General features: G+C 36.8%; 1 protein-coding gene across 1 annotated transcript in view; it reads left to right on the top strand.

Annotated features, from left to right (window-relative positions):
• LOC127968037 (junction plakoglobin-like) overlaps positions 1–17,363 on the top strand; it is a 25,555-nt gene continuing 8,192 nt past the window's right edge. Inside the window, exons 1-4 of the mRNA XM_052568898.1 lie at positions 1–166; positions 13,669–13,723; positions 14,341–14,508; positions 17,093–17,343. Coding sequence (XP_052424858.1) covers positions 13,711–13,723; positions 14,341–14,508; positions 17,093–17,343 — 432 coding nt within the window. The 5' untranslated portion in view covers positions 1–166; positions 13,669–13,710. The remainder of the gene's footprint in view (positions 167–13,668; positions 13,724–14,340; positions 14,509–17,092; positions 17,344–17,363) is intronic.

Below are 17,363 nucleotides of genomic sequence, written 5' to 3'. Positions count from 1 at the left end.
GGCGGAGCTCTGGAGGAGACTTTGCCCTCTCTCCCCAAAGCACATTGTTCACCCTCATCTGAATGCGAGAGAAAGTGTCGCTCTCTCTGGAACTCTGTGCGCTGGGGAAAACTAAAAGACTCTTGGATCGCTGTCAGCAGCAGTGTTTGGAGACGAGCGTTTAAAGGTACATTTTTATATTTTATATTTGTGTATTAAATAAGGCAGCATTGTGTTTTCGTGTATTCGTTGTTAGTTAAACGTTATCCGTTTTTTTAATTATTATTATTTAATTGTTTTTATCCAACATCGACCATACAAAAAGCAGCCATTACAATTTCGCGGATAGATCTCTTGGGAAAGTGGCGTAGTATTGTGGTGCTCTGGGTTATCGGTGTTGGTTTACCTACCTGTGCGTTACTCGTTCTCACTTCCGTGTGTCTGGTTTCAGCTGATCCAAACTTTAAATGCATTTATTTCGCTACGTGATCGTACTTTAGTCGTAGTTTGTATAAACACTCAGCTGTAACCCAGGCTATATAAGTTAGGCGGGTGTGTTTTTACACTCCCAACAAAGAAATCCAAGCAAGAACCCCCGCAGATTCGCAAATGTCAACTGCTGACATTAAACATACCTAACAGGCCTGTATAAGTAAATATTAAATAAAAAATGTATGTAGCCTACATGCAATAGAATTGAAAAGGGGGAATAGTTCATACAGTGGTTAAGGTTATATTATTATTTACTCACTCTCATGTTTCAAACCTGTAGGACTGTGTTTCTTATGTGGAATACAAAGGGAGATGACAATCTCGGTTGGCTTAAATATGGACAAAATATTAAATAAATTTGCTTCGGTGATGGAAGTTGGCAACAGTGTGTTAATTTCAAGATGGAAGATGGGGGGGTCAAATTTTCAAAATAATTTTAGAATTTCTTCGTCTAACTATAGCGCATGTAAGCTAAGTGTCAACCAACCAACATTTTAAACAAAATACAAACTTTTTTTATTTTTAAATGTGTAAATATATGATAAAAAATGACTACATACATTTTACCAATGGATTAATTTTACCAATACAGACAGCGATAGAGCAGCTGTTGCTCTTTTCTTCATGCAAAGACAATTTATGTCTAACTTTTGTATTTACTAAAACAATTTATTAGTGTATTGTTAAAACTAATGTGTGAAACGTATACGTTCATCCATAGGATATAAATTATGGGAGAACTATCTCTTTAAGAGACAAGTCTTTCTCTTATGGGATTTTGTATCTGATTATTTTGTTTTATTATACAAAGCATAAAATGTTAATTTTGATGTGTACTGTTGATTATATAACCAGTGGATTATATAACCCAGGATGTTATGAATGCTGGTCTGTTGCCACACCTGTAACACCTTGCAGGTTGTTCAGTGTATAGTGAATTCAAACTAAAGTGTGTTATAGAGCCTGGTGTAGTCAAATGTGAAGAAATATATAAACCAAACTAGTTCCTTTAACATGTCTAATTCATAAGTTATCATACCTCTGTCTTTGGCGTTGTTAGTCAGGGTCTTACGTGAGTGCATGTGTCTGGGTGGGGCGCTACCATGTTTTATTTACTTCCCAATGCGAGCAAGGCTGAATATCTGACTTCTCTTTAGTGATTTCAATCTGAAAAGATACGATACACAATCAGATCCATCTCGTAATTGAGTTTCTACTTTAGTAAGTAATTTTGAGTGTTTACAAAGTGTCAAAGAAATAATGTGCTTAATCTGCCTCAGAGGAAGCAATGTTCCTTAGGGTACACCCTTTCCTGTTTGTCTGGTTAGCAAGGAAAGCAAAAAAACCATGTCTTCTGTGAGTGGTTTATCTCTTAAAGAAGCATCTTAATTCCACTAAATTTAATGACATGGGTTTAGCCAGTGGTTTTGGCCCAGTTGAATTTCATTTGGATTTTGGATGGCATCAGCATGCCCTACTGGCACACAGTAAAAGGATGATTGTGAGACAAGAACACATTTTTTCTCTCTCACTAACAGTATCTGAAAGAAATACGGCCAGACGAAGGACCATATGACAGTCTATTTATGTATATTTTGATGGGTCAGTTGTAGTAGATCTTAACAAAGACAGGATATGGCATTTGCTCTTTGTGGGAGTTCCTGAGTTGTGCGCATTAATAGTGCAGTCAGAGGCCAGCTGCTTGCTTTACTGACCGACTGCCATTGGTTTTAGGATGAGATTTACAGCATTTGAGCACAAATCCCTGATATTGTCCTACATTAGGACAGCAAGGGGCAGCGTGATCCCCTCTTCATAAATACACTTTGAGAGGGGGCAAAAGAGATTACCCATAAGCACCGTTCGCTCAGAATCCCTATTTGCTTGTATTTTACAGTATTATTAAATCAATTAGCATCTTTATCTCTCTACCTTTCTGGATAATTCATGTCTGTAGTGTTTTATAGCTGTAGTCTCAGCATATGCGTCACAGAGTGTTCCTCTACACCCTCTCTCCATATCTGTAATCCCTAATGTGAAATGTATCTTTAATGAACGTGGAGTGAGATCCCTAGCTATATGAAATCTGTGGTGAATGACCAGCTGGCTGAGATGGATAAGATGGTCTAATGGTTTCATAATCTGTACAGGGCCAGGCCAGTTGTTCTTCAGGACTTTTTGAGGTTAATTGTGTTATAAACCTCGTTTATACTCGATGTAGAGGGCTGTTCACACCAAAGATGATAATGATAACTTTCGAGTGCTGCAGTGATGATGGTATTCTATGGATAAACCCAGAATTTAAACATTTTGTTCGATATAACAATAACCTTTGTGAAATTTGAAGCCTAAATAAGTCGACTACAATCTTGGACTATAAACGAACCACGAACCACATCATCACATGAACTTTCAGTCTTTAAGAACAGTTTTACTAATAGTTTTCCTCAGAAGAGTTTCCAAGAGTGAGATTATAAAAACTATGAGGCTGTAAAAGTGGACTAGTTAGTAAATTAGTTAACCAGTTTGTAATGACAGTTAATGTCGCGACTGCATCGGTAGTCCCATTTAGCCTCTTGTTAGCAAACGCCTTTTTTCCAGACATGTAAAAGCTTTAATAAATATATTTTATGTCGTAGAATAACACGTGAAAAATATCTTGAGCTTGTGTTACCACACACCTTATTTCAGGCGTTTAACAAAAAAATCCATTGATTTCTGGAGGACAATGAAACTGGAAGTGCTAATGTTAACATGCTTCTGGGTTTTGGCCAGTAAAAATGTCATGCCTTTGAAGTTTAAACAATCATAATTGTATTAAAATTTGGACGTCCACCACACAACTATAAAGATAATGACACGGGAAGACTTCCATTTGAATTGAAAGCATTTCAAGTGGCAGAGGACGAAACTGCAGCCTGTGTGTATGATAAACAGAATATTATCATGTGTAGGTGCAGACACTAATATAGTTATCCTAAGATCCTGGTATTGTTTTTGGTGTGAATCAGTCTTAGTGCTCTGCCTTGATCCTTGAGTAGCATTGGTATAACTCAAGGATGTTCTGCACTTAATTACCTCTCTAAGATCTTTTTACACACTGCTATCTTTTCCATACTCTGTGCGGTCAGCTTCGCTCTCATGCAATATTAACAAAGCTCTCCTCAGATGTCAGTAAACACTCCCGACACCAGCAGAGACCTACTGAATTAACACTGAGCAGTCACAAAGGAGCATAATAGACCCTCTATCCCCTCCCCTTTGTTTTTTACAAAGTGGAGAGTGGAATTTAAAGAAGTCAAATTACACACAGTATAAAACTAACCTCAGACCATTATATCCGGACATACATAGTGAGTTTTACACTGCATAACATGAATAATTCAATGTTCCTGTGCTAGTCACTAGAAGAAGGAAGTTGCAAAGCCTAAAAGGGAAGTTCTAAATGTGCAAATTGTGTGTGATTTGATCGGCTTAATAAAGGATTTGGGTGATGTTCTGGGTGTGATACAAATGAAAAATGACATGTTACACGGTTCTGTATCAAGACCACTGTTCCTGTGAAGTAGGGAGCAGCTTTGCTCAACGTGAGTCAAACGTTGTGGGAGGGTCCGGGCATGTCTCATCAGGACAGAGCATCTCCACTCCTTAAATCAGGGCGAGGGAGGTGTAGCGGAACCAGGGAGAGGTGGAGAAAGGGGCCATTCAGGGAACGTTCGCACACCAGAGACAGACAATCTCAGGGTGATTAATAATCAGGGCCTCCGTTTAATTCTGTTTGGTAGTAAAGAACATTCCCATAGCTTTGTAATGGTGCATTTGACTCCTGTAGGTGACCTGAGTGAAAGATGAACAGAACTTTAGAGTTTAGTAGATAACAGTTGTGGACCAGCAAGTCACAACCCCTAAAGGGTTAAGAATATTATAGTTGTATTATAATAAATTATGACAATCCACTATTAAAATTCAGGCTGATACCGAAAAGCTGATTAAGTATAATGTTATAGACAAAACCTAATAAATGGTTGACAGTGATTAGTTAAAATCTTGATTAAAATCTATTATATGCTGCTTTGTCTTAATAAATTGTTTCATGAAAAAAATGCTGACTATAATCAATCATTATGAATGCTAAGTAAATTTGCATCACAACATTATAATGTACATTATGGAAAATTTATTTTCATTTAGTGGTATGTTAAATATACCATTTAGAGTCTTTGTAAATTATGTGTGTGTATGTGTATATATATATATATATATATATTCAGGCTGATTAGGAAGTTTGGTAATAAAGATATTAAATGAATAAATTGTTAGTATTTTGCATCAGATTTGTATAATAAAATAATTTAAAAAAAGCCAGTAACCATTATGGTCTAGTTACATTGTGCATCTTTATATAAAGCCTAGTTTCTGTTTATTTTCTAGTTCAAGCCTAGTCTCTTTATAATGCAGTAGTCTAATTCAATCTCTTCTCCTGTCAAACATTAATCAGGTTGTCTCTACAATACTGTGGCATTCCTCCAAAACTTTCCAGATATATGCAGAACCAGCCAGGTTTCCTCCAGGACATCTCCGATCGATGAAATATTCAACGACTGTCACATTGGCTCAGTTGTGCTCTACAAACTCATGCATACCTATGATGAAGTAGCTTCCCTCCTTTCTGGGGAAGGAATGGCACAATAAGCTCAAATGACGACATTTATGATAACCACAGATACTCTGATGATTTGGCTTTATTCTATTTAAAATGATGCGTTTCAAAAACCAGGAGGGGCAGATGTTGAAACTTAGCCCTCAGAATGCTGGTAAAATGTCAAACACTGATTTGGTCTCAGATAACGCCCCACTTACCGTTAAGAGCCTTTGCTAATGACTCAGACGAGAAGAGTCTTACAATAATAGGAATTGTTACTGTTGGTCCATCAAGCGTCAGGCAGTCACACAGCTGCCCACATTCAGTCAGCCGCTCCATTCAGATGGAAACACCTCTTTCATCTCAGCCGGGCCTAAAACAGAAGAGGCATTATGGGATAGTGGATGTTAGAATATGTACATGATTCTGGAAATTAGACGTACTCACTGCTCCTATGGCGTATCTCTCAGTCCATCACGTCTAACTGAATGGAGATGTGAGGATGCGGCGAGCTGACCGACAGCATTTGCTAATGTCCTGTCTCTTCCTCTGTGTTAATCTAAGCACTTATTGCAAGTGACACCCATGACCAAATGCCCACCATTTAGCTTTTAAACCATGTGAGTGCAACAGTATGGAGCATCTGCAGCTTTGTATCATTAACACAGATTTGCAGATTGTCTATGGCAAAACTGGATTGTTTCTAATGTGCAAATTGTCCTTGAAATTGCTTCATGCATTTATGCATTAAGAATTAAAAACAGCCAACTAAGTAGTCTAGATCTTTTAGTTTAAAATTTTTTGCCACAATACTTTGATTAGCATGCTAACCCATAAGACGGGTTGTATAAAAACATTTTAAGATGACTACAACCTACTTTTAGGGCCCCTTCACAGCAAGGATGTTAACTAACAATTTAAAATGTTAAAGTTATCGTTCATGATCAATTTATGACAAGTAACTTTGAAGATGTGCAGTTAAGTGTATTTCTAATATGCGTATCTGTTGTAATCATTTTCTTCCCTAGAAGTACATGTCATTTAATGCTGCTGCTAATGGTTTAGCTTGAGGCTGAAATATTGCAACCTGTTCATACATGCATGGATATCGCACACATCATCTGTTTTAAGAGGAATTTACCTTCTGCTGCGAACTAACCGTGATTGTGTTTGTCTCATAGTTACCTTACAAGATGCATGTTTTAATACAGTGCTGTGCAACATGAGTTTGTGTTGATTGGCCACAAGGTATCCGTGTGCATTCCTTGGTTATGTCACGTCTAGATTATTGTAATTCTTTGCCTTTTGGTCTTCAAACTTCTTACATAAGCTGCAGTTGGTACAGAATTCATCTACACAAATTATTACTAGATCACCTCATGTAAAGCATATTTCACCTGTTCTTTGCCATCTGCACTGGCTTGCGGTCAAATATCGTGTCAACTTCAAAATGTAGCTTCTTACCTACAAAGCTCTTAATAATCTGCCTCCTTCTTATCTTTCTGATCTTCTTCAAATTTACACTCCTGCACGGACCTTGAGATCCTCGTCATCTGTTTTTTTCTGATTCAACCACATAGCAATTAGCAAATGCATTAGCCAAGCTATTAAAGCTATATATTATTGTTTAGTAAATTTCTGTAGTAGGATGAATGACGTTGATGTTGGACAAATTGTTCAATTTCATTATATGCCTTGCAAACTGTCCTCTCTAATAGCTATCCATTATTCCGAGGGTGTGCAGCTGTAGTCAGAAAGCTACATTATAACTCGCTGAGTTCATTTGACTTCCTACGATTACTGTTTAATTGGATGTGCAGGTTGATGGATCTGCATTTTGAGAGGCCTGTGTGTGCATTTCTGGGGTTAGAGAAATCGGCGGGCCCGAGCCTGTGCCGACCACCTGCTCGCCCACTTGCTGTCCTTAGCGGAAGCAAGCTGAGCGTCTGGGGAGATCTCAGACACAGCAGGCTCTTAGCAGTATGGGCTCAGCTGGTAGCATTCAGGTCACAAAGTCATTAACGGTGTGTGTGTGTGTGTGTGTGGGTGGGTGGCTTTGGATTTCATACTACTGAATTAAAGCTGTGAGGCATAGAAGCACTATAATCTCCGGAGACTGACTCTAAAACCAAAATGGCTGCTTTCTGGCAGTAATTCAAATGTAAATGTGGTAATGGCTCATTATGGTCACTGTAAAAATAAAGCCTGACCGCAGCCTGAGTATACTGTGATATTATGATGAACGTTATATTCGATCTTTGTAGTAAAGCAGAATAATAATGTTGGTTTCAGATGATTTTGAAAAACTTGAATTCAGCTTGGTTAAAGAGACATTTTTTTATTTCATGGCTCCAAAATGTCTATAAATTCTTCTGCACCTCAAATACATAAGTTTTAAATTTTGGAATGAAAGTTTGGAATTTTAAGAGCCTTACTGACAATTTTTGATTTTCAAAAAATGTGCATATATATATATATATATATATATATATATATATATATATATATATAATATTAAAATACATTTCTATAATACCTTTACAATAAGAAGCATTACAATAAGCACCAACACAAGAATAAATACCATAATTAATATAACAAAAATATTTAAAATGACATCCATTTTATAATGTACAATACAAGAAGATAAATCCAATATGCATAAAATGCATGTATGTTGATTTTATTAGTATAGAAATTAATTTCAATAGATTTAAATCTTTGCATATTGCATTAATAAATTTTGGAATGCATAAATAGATAGAACATCATATCATTGATGTAGATGTTATCAATTCTGCGACACTATTAAAAAGCCTTTATCATATATCATAAAAGAGGTTATCTTGGAGCAGAAGACCTCACACACCTGAGTCATATCAGCAGCACTCCCTGTGTCCCGAGGGCAGGGCAGTGAGCGAGATCATGGCGACTGCACTGTCAGTCCTCAGTATTGTTCTGTGAATGAGCATCATCAGCACATCTGATTCTGACATTCTTTAGCTGTCAGGTCATGTGAGAGCGAGACGGGGAAATGGGACTGATTGAGAGAAACAAAGTGATTTTGTGCACATAAGCTAAAAAGGATAAAGGGTTCTGCAAACAAGTTCAAAGTTTCTTAATTTGTCCAGATACTGTGTTTTTTTTCTACTTTTGAACTCATGCACTTAATTATTTTTGAAGTTCTTAATTAAATTGATAATTACGATTAACGATAAAGATAATTGGCATAATTTTTACATGAAAATGCAATTTCAGTTTTTCTGCTTAAAAATGTCATATTTAATACAATGTGTTACTTGCTATTTCTTTGCAATTCTTTTTTCTTTCTCAGTACACTTTATTTTCTAGGCAAATGTTGTGAAGGCAAATTTACTTTTAACATTTTAAGCTATTTATTTTAATTTACGGTTTAGCATTTTATTATCATTAATTTGGTTAGATAATTATCAACTTATTGTTATAGCACACAATTTTAAAACTGGTGCATTCCAATGTTTTGATTTAATGATTTAATTTGGAATGCTTCAATGCTTGACAAAATGCTTGACAAAATGTTTTGTTGTATTTTTTCATCAAATTTTACTTTTAGTTTGCTCCATTTATATATATATATATATATATATATATATATATATATATATATATATATATATATATATATATATATATATATATATATATATATATATAAAAAAGACTCTAATATAAAAAGGTTAATGAAGCAGACAAATGGTAAAAATACACCAGAATCAAGTGTTGACATGTAACTATATGTCAGTACATTACAGAAAATCATTGAGAGGGTGTGTTTTAGAGAAGGTGTTTGGGAGAGCAGTGTAGCACAGTAAGCACACAGTGGACTAATGTGGATTGTCACACTAGGATTAGAGTTTTGGGATGTGTCATATCCACAACCTGTTCTGATTCCTCACAGCGTGAGTCAAACAGATCCCAGCCTCGTAAGCTCTCGGAGGCGCTGGGTCCATTAGGCGGGGACAGTAGGTGGAGCAGGGCAGGGTGGGGGAGGGCGATTATTCTGAAGGGCGTGTGACATTCCTTGCTTGCTTTTCTCCGTGTGAAATCAGATGCACAGTAATAAACTTGTACTCATTAACTACTCATCATCCAAACTGTGTGTGAAGTCCAAAGTAGAGACTACAGTACACACCTCATATCAGCAGTGTATCAGTGGTGCATCAATCATTTCCCTCTCACACTGCACACTAGATACTGTGGTATCTACAGTCCAAGTAACATGCATACATGTGTGTGTATATATATGTGTATGTGTATGTGTTGGATCCAAGTCATTAACCCTTTCTCCGCCATTGACAGAATTTCCCAGCTTTCCATGTAGGGGGTGCTGTTACATCTTCTGTAGTAATAAATATCTGGATCAAAACATGGTGAAGAAGCTGAAAAAGCAGAACATGTAAGCAGACGCACATGCAAAAAACACGGCCGTCAAACATTAAACCGGCATATAAATCAAAACCAAATGAAATGTCGACCCAGGAAGTGATACAGGACTGTGAAGCTTTGGGAGGGTTGATGGAAGCAATCGATTCTGATTCTGATCCAAATGTAGTCTATATATTTATTATTATTACAATTACATTATTGTTGCTTTTGTTAAAATAATAAAAAGACGGTCACAATATAAATATTCAGATTTTTTTTCCCCTAGTAGTCTGTTTAGTTCAAACAGTTATGAATATTTTTGCATTTAGCCTAGATACAGAAGAACTTTGCCTGTTGAATATTAAAAACAAATGAGCAAACAAAAAAATCTGGATCTCCGTGTCTGCCATGCAAATCAACTGTTCCTGCTCATCTCCAGACTGCATCTCTTCTCTCCACTTTCCCTAATTGCAGGTTCAGTTATTATTAGATCTGTTAACATTAATAATTTTATAATTAGATTTTTTGGAGGGATCAAACTATAACACCATCAGACGTGACGTGATTAAAAGTATCTTTTCCATGTAGTTTTTGTCATAACCATCATCAGCAATAAATGACATGGAATTCTATTTTAGAAATGGTTTTTATTTTCTGTGACATCGCGGCAGGAACAACGTACAAAATAATACAATGATATTCTCAGATTATGTGCTTTATTTAATGTTAAAAGTGTCTAATGTGACTTTGAATATTATTTTGCGTTATCTTTGTAGCCATAGTGAAAGCAACAATAGATATTTTACCTCAGATTTGAAAATAAATTACCGTAGGCTAAAGCAAACTTACGTTAAAACTGTGAACTCACTGCGAACCAACATCCATAACACAGGAAGGAACATTTTTGCTGTCACATTGTATATCTACACTGGACGCGACAAAGCATTGCAAATCATTTGAACTTTGTGTCAGCACGTCATAATTAGAACGAGTCATCTGCATCGCATCCAGTGTAACAGCATCATTGATTTTAATAAGTTATATTGTAGTCCGGTGTAGACACGATGTAAGTTAATGTCGCTTTTTGATGATGCACCTGTTGAAGAGCCCTGCTATAGAGCTGCTGAACTAATGCATGTTTGAAAACGAAATGTCTGCGCAATTGATTCTCTGATGCATAAGGTCTATAATATAATACTAACTTTAGTTGTTGTTTAAAAGCAGAGGTTCTGTTTGACATATTGCATTTTCAGCATATTGCCATGAAAGTTTTGTGGAAATGCTCAAAATTGCTAGCGGTTGCTGTAATTCCAGTTTCCAAATTCCAGAGTCTGGTTTCATACGTAATTGCAGTCCAAGTCCCGAGTCTGCTGGGCGGTCGCTTACTGCCTCAAGTCAAGAGCCCACTGCTGGTCTTAGTCATATCTCAGGTTCTTTCAGATGTAAATCTGTCAGATTTTGAGTGTGTCACTAATTGTGTGATTGACCTCACCCTTTAACACAGACCTAGTGTCTGCCTGCAGGTACGCACTAATACCAACTGGAATTGTTTGGTCAGCGACCAAAATCAGTAAGGTGTAAAGTTGATCGCAAATGCCATCTCGCCTAATCTGTCATAATCTGCTATGTTTTATTGAGTGTTTCATTAACGTACCCAAGTGGGTGTGTAGATGTGATTGTGTAGTTCACTAGACTGGGAGTTTGAGAAAACACCCACACCCAGTGTTCACACAGACACTTGCTATCGTTCACCTGCAGGGCTGGCGGGACTCGCTGCGTGTTGCGTTTTACGTGTTTTGACAGGTTTTTGACTTGGTTACACCCAGTTAGGTGTGTCCTGTTGTGAAGGGAGTTAAACACACAGGATCTTTAGCTATATGCAAAACCTCTTACTATGACCTTGAAGTAAAACTAACTCTAAAGAACCATTTCAGTGATGTGTAGTAACACGAAAAGACTATTTGTGTCGGCGCTAGGCACATTTTGGCAAGAATAAATAACCACAAGCTTTACAAACCAACTGACATCTGTTTAGTATTGCTGTTGTGCGGTTTAGAAAAAATGTTTGCTAAAAAACTCTGTTCTTCGTGGCAGCAAAGCAGCATGTGTGTGTGTGTGTGTGTGTGTGTGTGTGTGTGTGTGTGTTGCTGTGTTCACACTCTCTTCAAGTGGCAACATGCAAGGCATTCAAAATATGTGTTCAGGCTGTTCTCATGATGTTCTGTAAAGTGCGGCACATGTATTTTTCAGAGGCGGTGATTGTTTTTTGTTTTCATGATTGTTTGTAGGGCTGTGGCCAGGCTTCCTGCTGGTCGGGAAATGTCAAGCCTCTGATTACGTGCATTTTTAAAAGTTTATTGGAATGAATCCATGAAACTACTTCACTGTGCATTTTAGGTGCGCTGTTAATTCATACTAATGTTTTATAATTCAAATATTTTACTGGTGTTCATTGGCTCTTCTAATAAACCAATCAGGTTATTATTTCATGATGCCAGTCCTTGATAAGTCCCACCTCTTTTAAGAATATAAGCAGAATAAAACAGCTGTCATGAGTGCTGGGATGCCCATGTCAGGTCTTTTTTGCTTATTAGCAATAAACATATAGTGTTTTTGTGCTTTTGTTTTTATTATTGTTATTATACTTTCTATCAGAATTATTCTGCTGCTTTAAAAATGTTTTATAATTAATAATCATCTATTACAGTTAGTGCTTATTATACATGTATATTTTTTTTTCTTTTTATAAAATATATATATATATATATATATATATATATATATATATATATATATATATATATATATATTATACATTTAACCAGAAAATAAGAAACATTTATTTATTATAGATAAACAAATAAATAAAAATGTATAAATAAATATTTAATTACAAATAACGAATATGAAGTTAGGCTTTTTTATTGGCTTAACTGGAAAATCATAAACTATATTTATTACTAACTATATAAAAATAAATGCATAATTTTATGTCATTTTTGTTAAATGCTAAATGCTTTTATCTGATTACTCTGAAATAATATTTACCGATAATAATTTATAATCACAATCATATTGGTTGAACATCAAAAAAATTGATCTCTCCTCTCTGTGTTTTTTATTTACACTTGGTCATTTTATGTATTATAGCTATCGAGTCATGTTAAAAAAAGAGTGCAAATACCCTTCAAGACACTTTCTAGATCTAATCAAACTACTTGAGAAGGCTGTTTGAGGTGCATACAAGACCTGACTCGACCAAGAGTAAAGGCATCTGTTTTTTGTTTTTTTTTAACTCCTCCCAAACAGATATTTGCATGTAACACAGGAATAGGAATAAATCTGATGATTTATGTCTGTTTTATGGGGGCACATTTATGTGGGCAAGTGTTGATCAAATGTTTATACCATATCAGATAGAATAAAAATGCGAGAATCTATATTAACCTGTCTGATAAATGCTCTTCTTCTCCTGCGGGGTTCAAAGGTTTTGGTTGGACACAGTCAGAATGTGCTATAAAAAGAGCAAGAGAAATGGAGGATGTACTGTAGATTACCTGAAGAAGGGTTGGAGAGAAATAATTGATAACGTGAGAGGAAGAGTTCAAGTGAAGTCAAGAGACTACAAGGTGCAGATAAAAGTGAAAGAAGAAAAAGTGATTCATTCAGTCTGTCTTGCTTATTTTGAGAACAAGGTCCTCTTTTTAACTTCTGAATGGATTTTAAGAAACATACGTGTCCAATTTAGAGTGTTTGTCTGAAATGGACAGTGTAGTTGTGTGTTTAAATGTGTGAGAGCTGGACAAAGACGAGGGTTTGGTGTGTAGGGGTGTGTGAATGTTGAAACACGCAGAGCCAGTTTTGTGAGGTTGTTGTGCTTGCAATCAAGCATTAGCTCACACGCCTTGTTTGAGAAGCCAAGGGTCAAAAACTACCGCTGACATTTCCCCATCACTGCCGCCCGCCCTCCTCTCCCATGATCCTTTGCACCAGTTTCGATTGCTTGTGTTTGTTTGAACTCCAGTTTATAATGCTGTTTTGTCCTGCTGACCAATAACAGATCACAGGAGCTCTTAGTTACAGTTTTAATGGTTGGTACAATGATTGACACAAGTCAGTTTAAATATGTGTTTTTTTTTCTCGTTTTACAGGTTTTACTTTTGGACTGTTTGGTTTGAGTCCAGGAAGCCAAAATGGAAATGCACAGTAAGTAGTTGCTATTGTCACATTATTAAACTCTTAGTGATGCACATAATCCAATTCATATTCTCATGTTATGACCGATAATCACTAAATGGTGAGGATTTGAATTTATTTATATTGACCATTTTATGTGAAAAAGAAAATGAAAGACATAAAACATTGAAAGCGTAACTTTAATTGCTGTACGTATGCTGTAAGTGGATATACATTTTATTCATTTGCATTTATTTACTACACTGTATTATTTACTTAATACCTTAAAGATGCATTTAAATTGAGCATTAGTTGATGGCAAAAAAAAAGGCTAAAAATAAAGGAAAGTTAGCATGCACAACTAAATAACTGATATTTAATATTGTCTAAAAATCTTTCAAATAGTGTTAATAATAGTGTTAATACTGTTAATACTAATGAAATGCCCAATCAGTTTTAACAGTTCTTTATGAGTTGGATTGTTGTGCTTTGTAATGCATGTTTAACAGCTTTGAGGTCATCTGTCCACCATTTTCCATGTTTCAAGTTGTGCTTGATTTATAATAGTAACTGAGTGTTCACTGGGTGTTTTGATGAACCGGAGACAACAGATCAATTCAAACTGCTGTTGTATATGTGTGTATCAGTGGCAGAAGCCCCAGGCTCAATGAAGGTCACAGAGTGGCAGCAGTCGTATTATGGGACAGATTCAGGCATCCAGTCAGGAGCCACTACGGTTCGCTCAGATGAAGATGGCACAGAGTACAGCAGCAAGAAATTCACCTACAGCGCCACATTCACAGAGAACCCTGCAGGTGAAGAACCTGTCATGAACTAGAACAGTTTATCATGATCATTTAGCATGATTATTGCCATTTAAGATTGTTACATTTCATCAGAACAAGAAGATTTGGTCACAGTACGCAGCGCAAGAGTCACATGACAAAAACAACAACAGACTGGCTCTATTACACTTTTATTTGAGCAGAATATCTCTAAGATCTCTAAACTTTGACTTTAATGTCTGGTGGTTTTGTCAGCTCAACTGCACTTTTTCCGAATTGCAGTTAGCGTGTGTACATGGTTTCCTGGGTAGAAGATTAAAGCCGCGTTTCCACCGCAGGAACTTTACCCAGGAACTAGGGACTTGGTCCGGTACTTGGTGTGTTTCCACCGCAGGAACCAGGAACTAAATAAAAGTTCCGGGTAAAAAAATGCCCCCCAGAAAGTCCCTGCTGGCGAGGTGGTACTTTTTTTAAAGTTCAGGAACTTTCGGGGGCGGGACTTTGGCGCTAAACATCCTGATTGGTTGAGTTCACGCAGCATTGGTTGAGTTCAACCACCATTTATTCGGATCAACATTTTCAAAATATTACTGTTATTGTGTCATGAAATGTAATTTTAAAAGTATTTCAGGCGAGAATGTAGTTGTTTAAAACTCAAATCTGTTGTTTATTTATAAAGACGGCGCCTATTTAAAAATGTGTTTCGCCGATCTCTGAGACGGTGAGCTCCACACGATCAGCGAGAGCTCAGTGATCATCTATCCGCCCAGAGGCAGCCTCACCTTGGATAGACCTTCTGATATGTGCCGCTGGCTCTGATGTGTCTTTAGTGGTTAAACATAACATATAATTCAGCTGCGGGGTAAATCTAACAGGTTTTCTTTGGTCTGTATTCAATTTATCTATATGTTAAAATGAAAATAAAAAAGGCAAGTCTATATAATATTTCGTTTCATTTTAATGGCTGTATATAACGTTGCACATATCCCTGAACTAAGTACATTTCTGCAGCTGTTATTATGTTTAAATGAAAACGAAAGGAGGCAGTGGTATTTTATATCCTATTTCGTTTTATTGTAAATGTACTGAGGGGAAAATTGCAGTAGCCAAAGCGATCTGAGTTCACGCAGCATTGGTTGAGTTCAACCACCATTTATTTGGATCATTTTCAAATATTACTGTTATTGTGTCATGAAATGTAATTTTAAAAGTATTTCAGGCGAGAATGTAGTTGTTTAAAACGCAAATCTATGGTTTATTTATAAAGACCGTGCCTATTTAAAAAATGTGTTTCGCCGATCTCTGCGATGGTGAGCTCCACTCGATCAGCGAGAGCTCAGTCCTCATGTATCCGCCGAGATGCAGCCTCAAATCGGCTAGACCTTCTGATATGTGCCGCTGGCTCTGATGTGTCTTTAGTGGTTAAACATAACATATAATTCAGCTGCGGGGTAAATCTAACAGGTTTTCTTTGGTCTGTATTCAATTTATCTATATGTTAAAATGAAAATAAAAAAGGCAAATTTATATAATATTTCGTTTCATTGTAATGGCTGCATATACACATATCCCTTAACTAAGTACATTTCTGCAGCTGTTATTATGCTTAAATGAAAACCAAAGGAGGCAGTGGTATTTTATATCCCATTTCGTTTTATTGTAAATAGGAAAATTGCAGTAGCCAAGACGAGCTGACTGAAGTTATCAAGTACGCTGCTGTTTATAGATTTACCGGACTTGCGTCATCGCGGACATCACACTCCTGAGACGAATGCACAAAGTCTGAACTAACTACCGAGGATGCACGTCCAAAATCAGCGTACTTTAAAAAAAACAAAAACAAATCAGCAGTACTTTGTATTGAGAAACGCGCGCAGACCTACGTCACCAGTCTATTTGCCTAATCTACCCGGTACTTTACACCGCGGTGGAAACGCAGAAAGCAACAGGTCTGGGGGGAAAAAAGTTCCTGGGAAAAAAAGTTCCTGGTAAAAATGTTCCGGGTAATTTCGGTGGAAACGCGGCAAATGTGAATCACTGGGCTGAAAATGTATCGATTTAAAGGGTTAGCTTATCCAAAAATGAAAATTCAGTTATAAATTACTCACCCTCATGCCGTTCCAAACCTGTAAGACCTTCGTTCAACTAAGGACATCTTACAAGTTTGGAATGAGTAATTAATGACAGAATTTGTATTTTTGGGTAAGTTAACCCTTAAAGAGAGAAACTCCGATTGGGGGATTTAAAAACTCTTGTTATCTGGCAACCCGCACCCATGAAAGCTTGTGGAGGCTTGTTGCCAATGCAAGATTATGCAGATGCCAAATAAAAAAAACATTATAAGTATAAATAATCAGCAAACATGATGCCTAATAAATAAAGCAGAAATTGTTTGTTCATGTGTTCATGTTTATCGATTAAAATATGGTTTATTGTATACTGTACATCAAGACTATTATGTAGCAAGTTTTCTCTTATCATTTCTACCAATTGCCTTTGCCGGGATCCACAGTATGTCGATTTATTTCAAATTCTTTTCCACCAAAATAAGCATAGAAACTTGAAAACGAATTAGTTTACAGTTCTCTAAACTATAGGTCACTCTCTCCTGTAGACGTGGAGTCTCAATATAACATGACTCGGGCCCAGCGCATACGAGCGGCCATGTTTCCTGAGACAGTGGAGGGAACGGCCGTCCTTTCCACACAGATGGATCCGTCCCAGCAGACCAATGTACAGAAGCTGGCCGAACCGTCTCAGCAGCTCAAAGCCGCCATCATTCATCTCATCAACTACCAGGACGACGCCGAACTCGCCACCCGTGCCATTCCAGAGCTCACCAAACTCCTCAACGATGAGGACCAGGTACCTCGCTGCTCGTGTCC

This window comes from Carassius gibelio, chromosome B11, assembly GCF_023724105.1.
Source record: "Carassius gibelio isolate Cgi1373 ecotype wild population from Czech Republic chromosome B11, carGib1.2-hapl.c, whole genome shotgun sequence".
NCBI lineage: Eukaryota > Metazoa > Chordata > Actinopteri > Cypriniformes > Cyprinidae > Carassius > Carassius gibelio.
The sequence above is the reverse complement of the archived record's forward strand: the minus strand, read 5'-3'. Positions and strand labels throughout refer to the sequence as shown.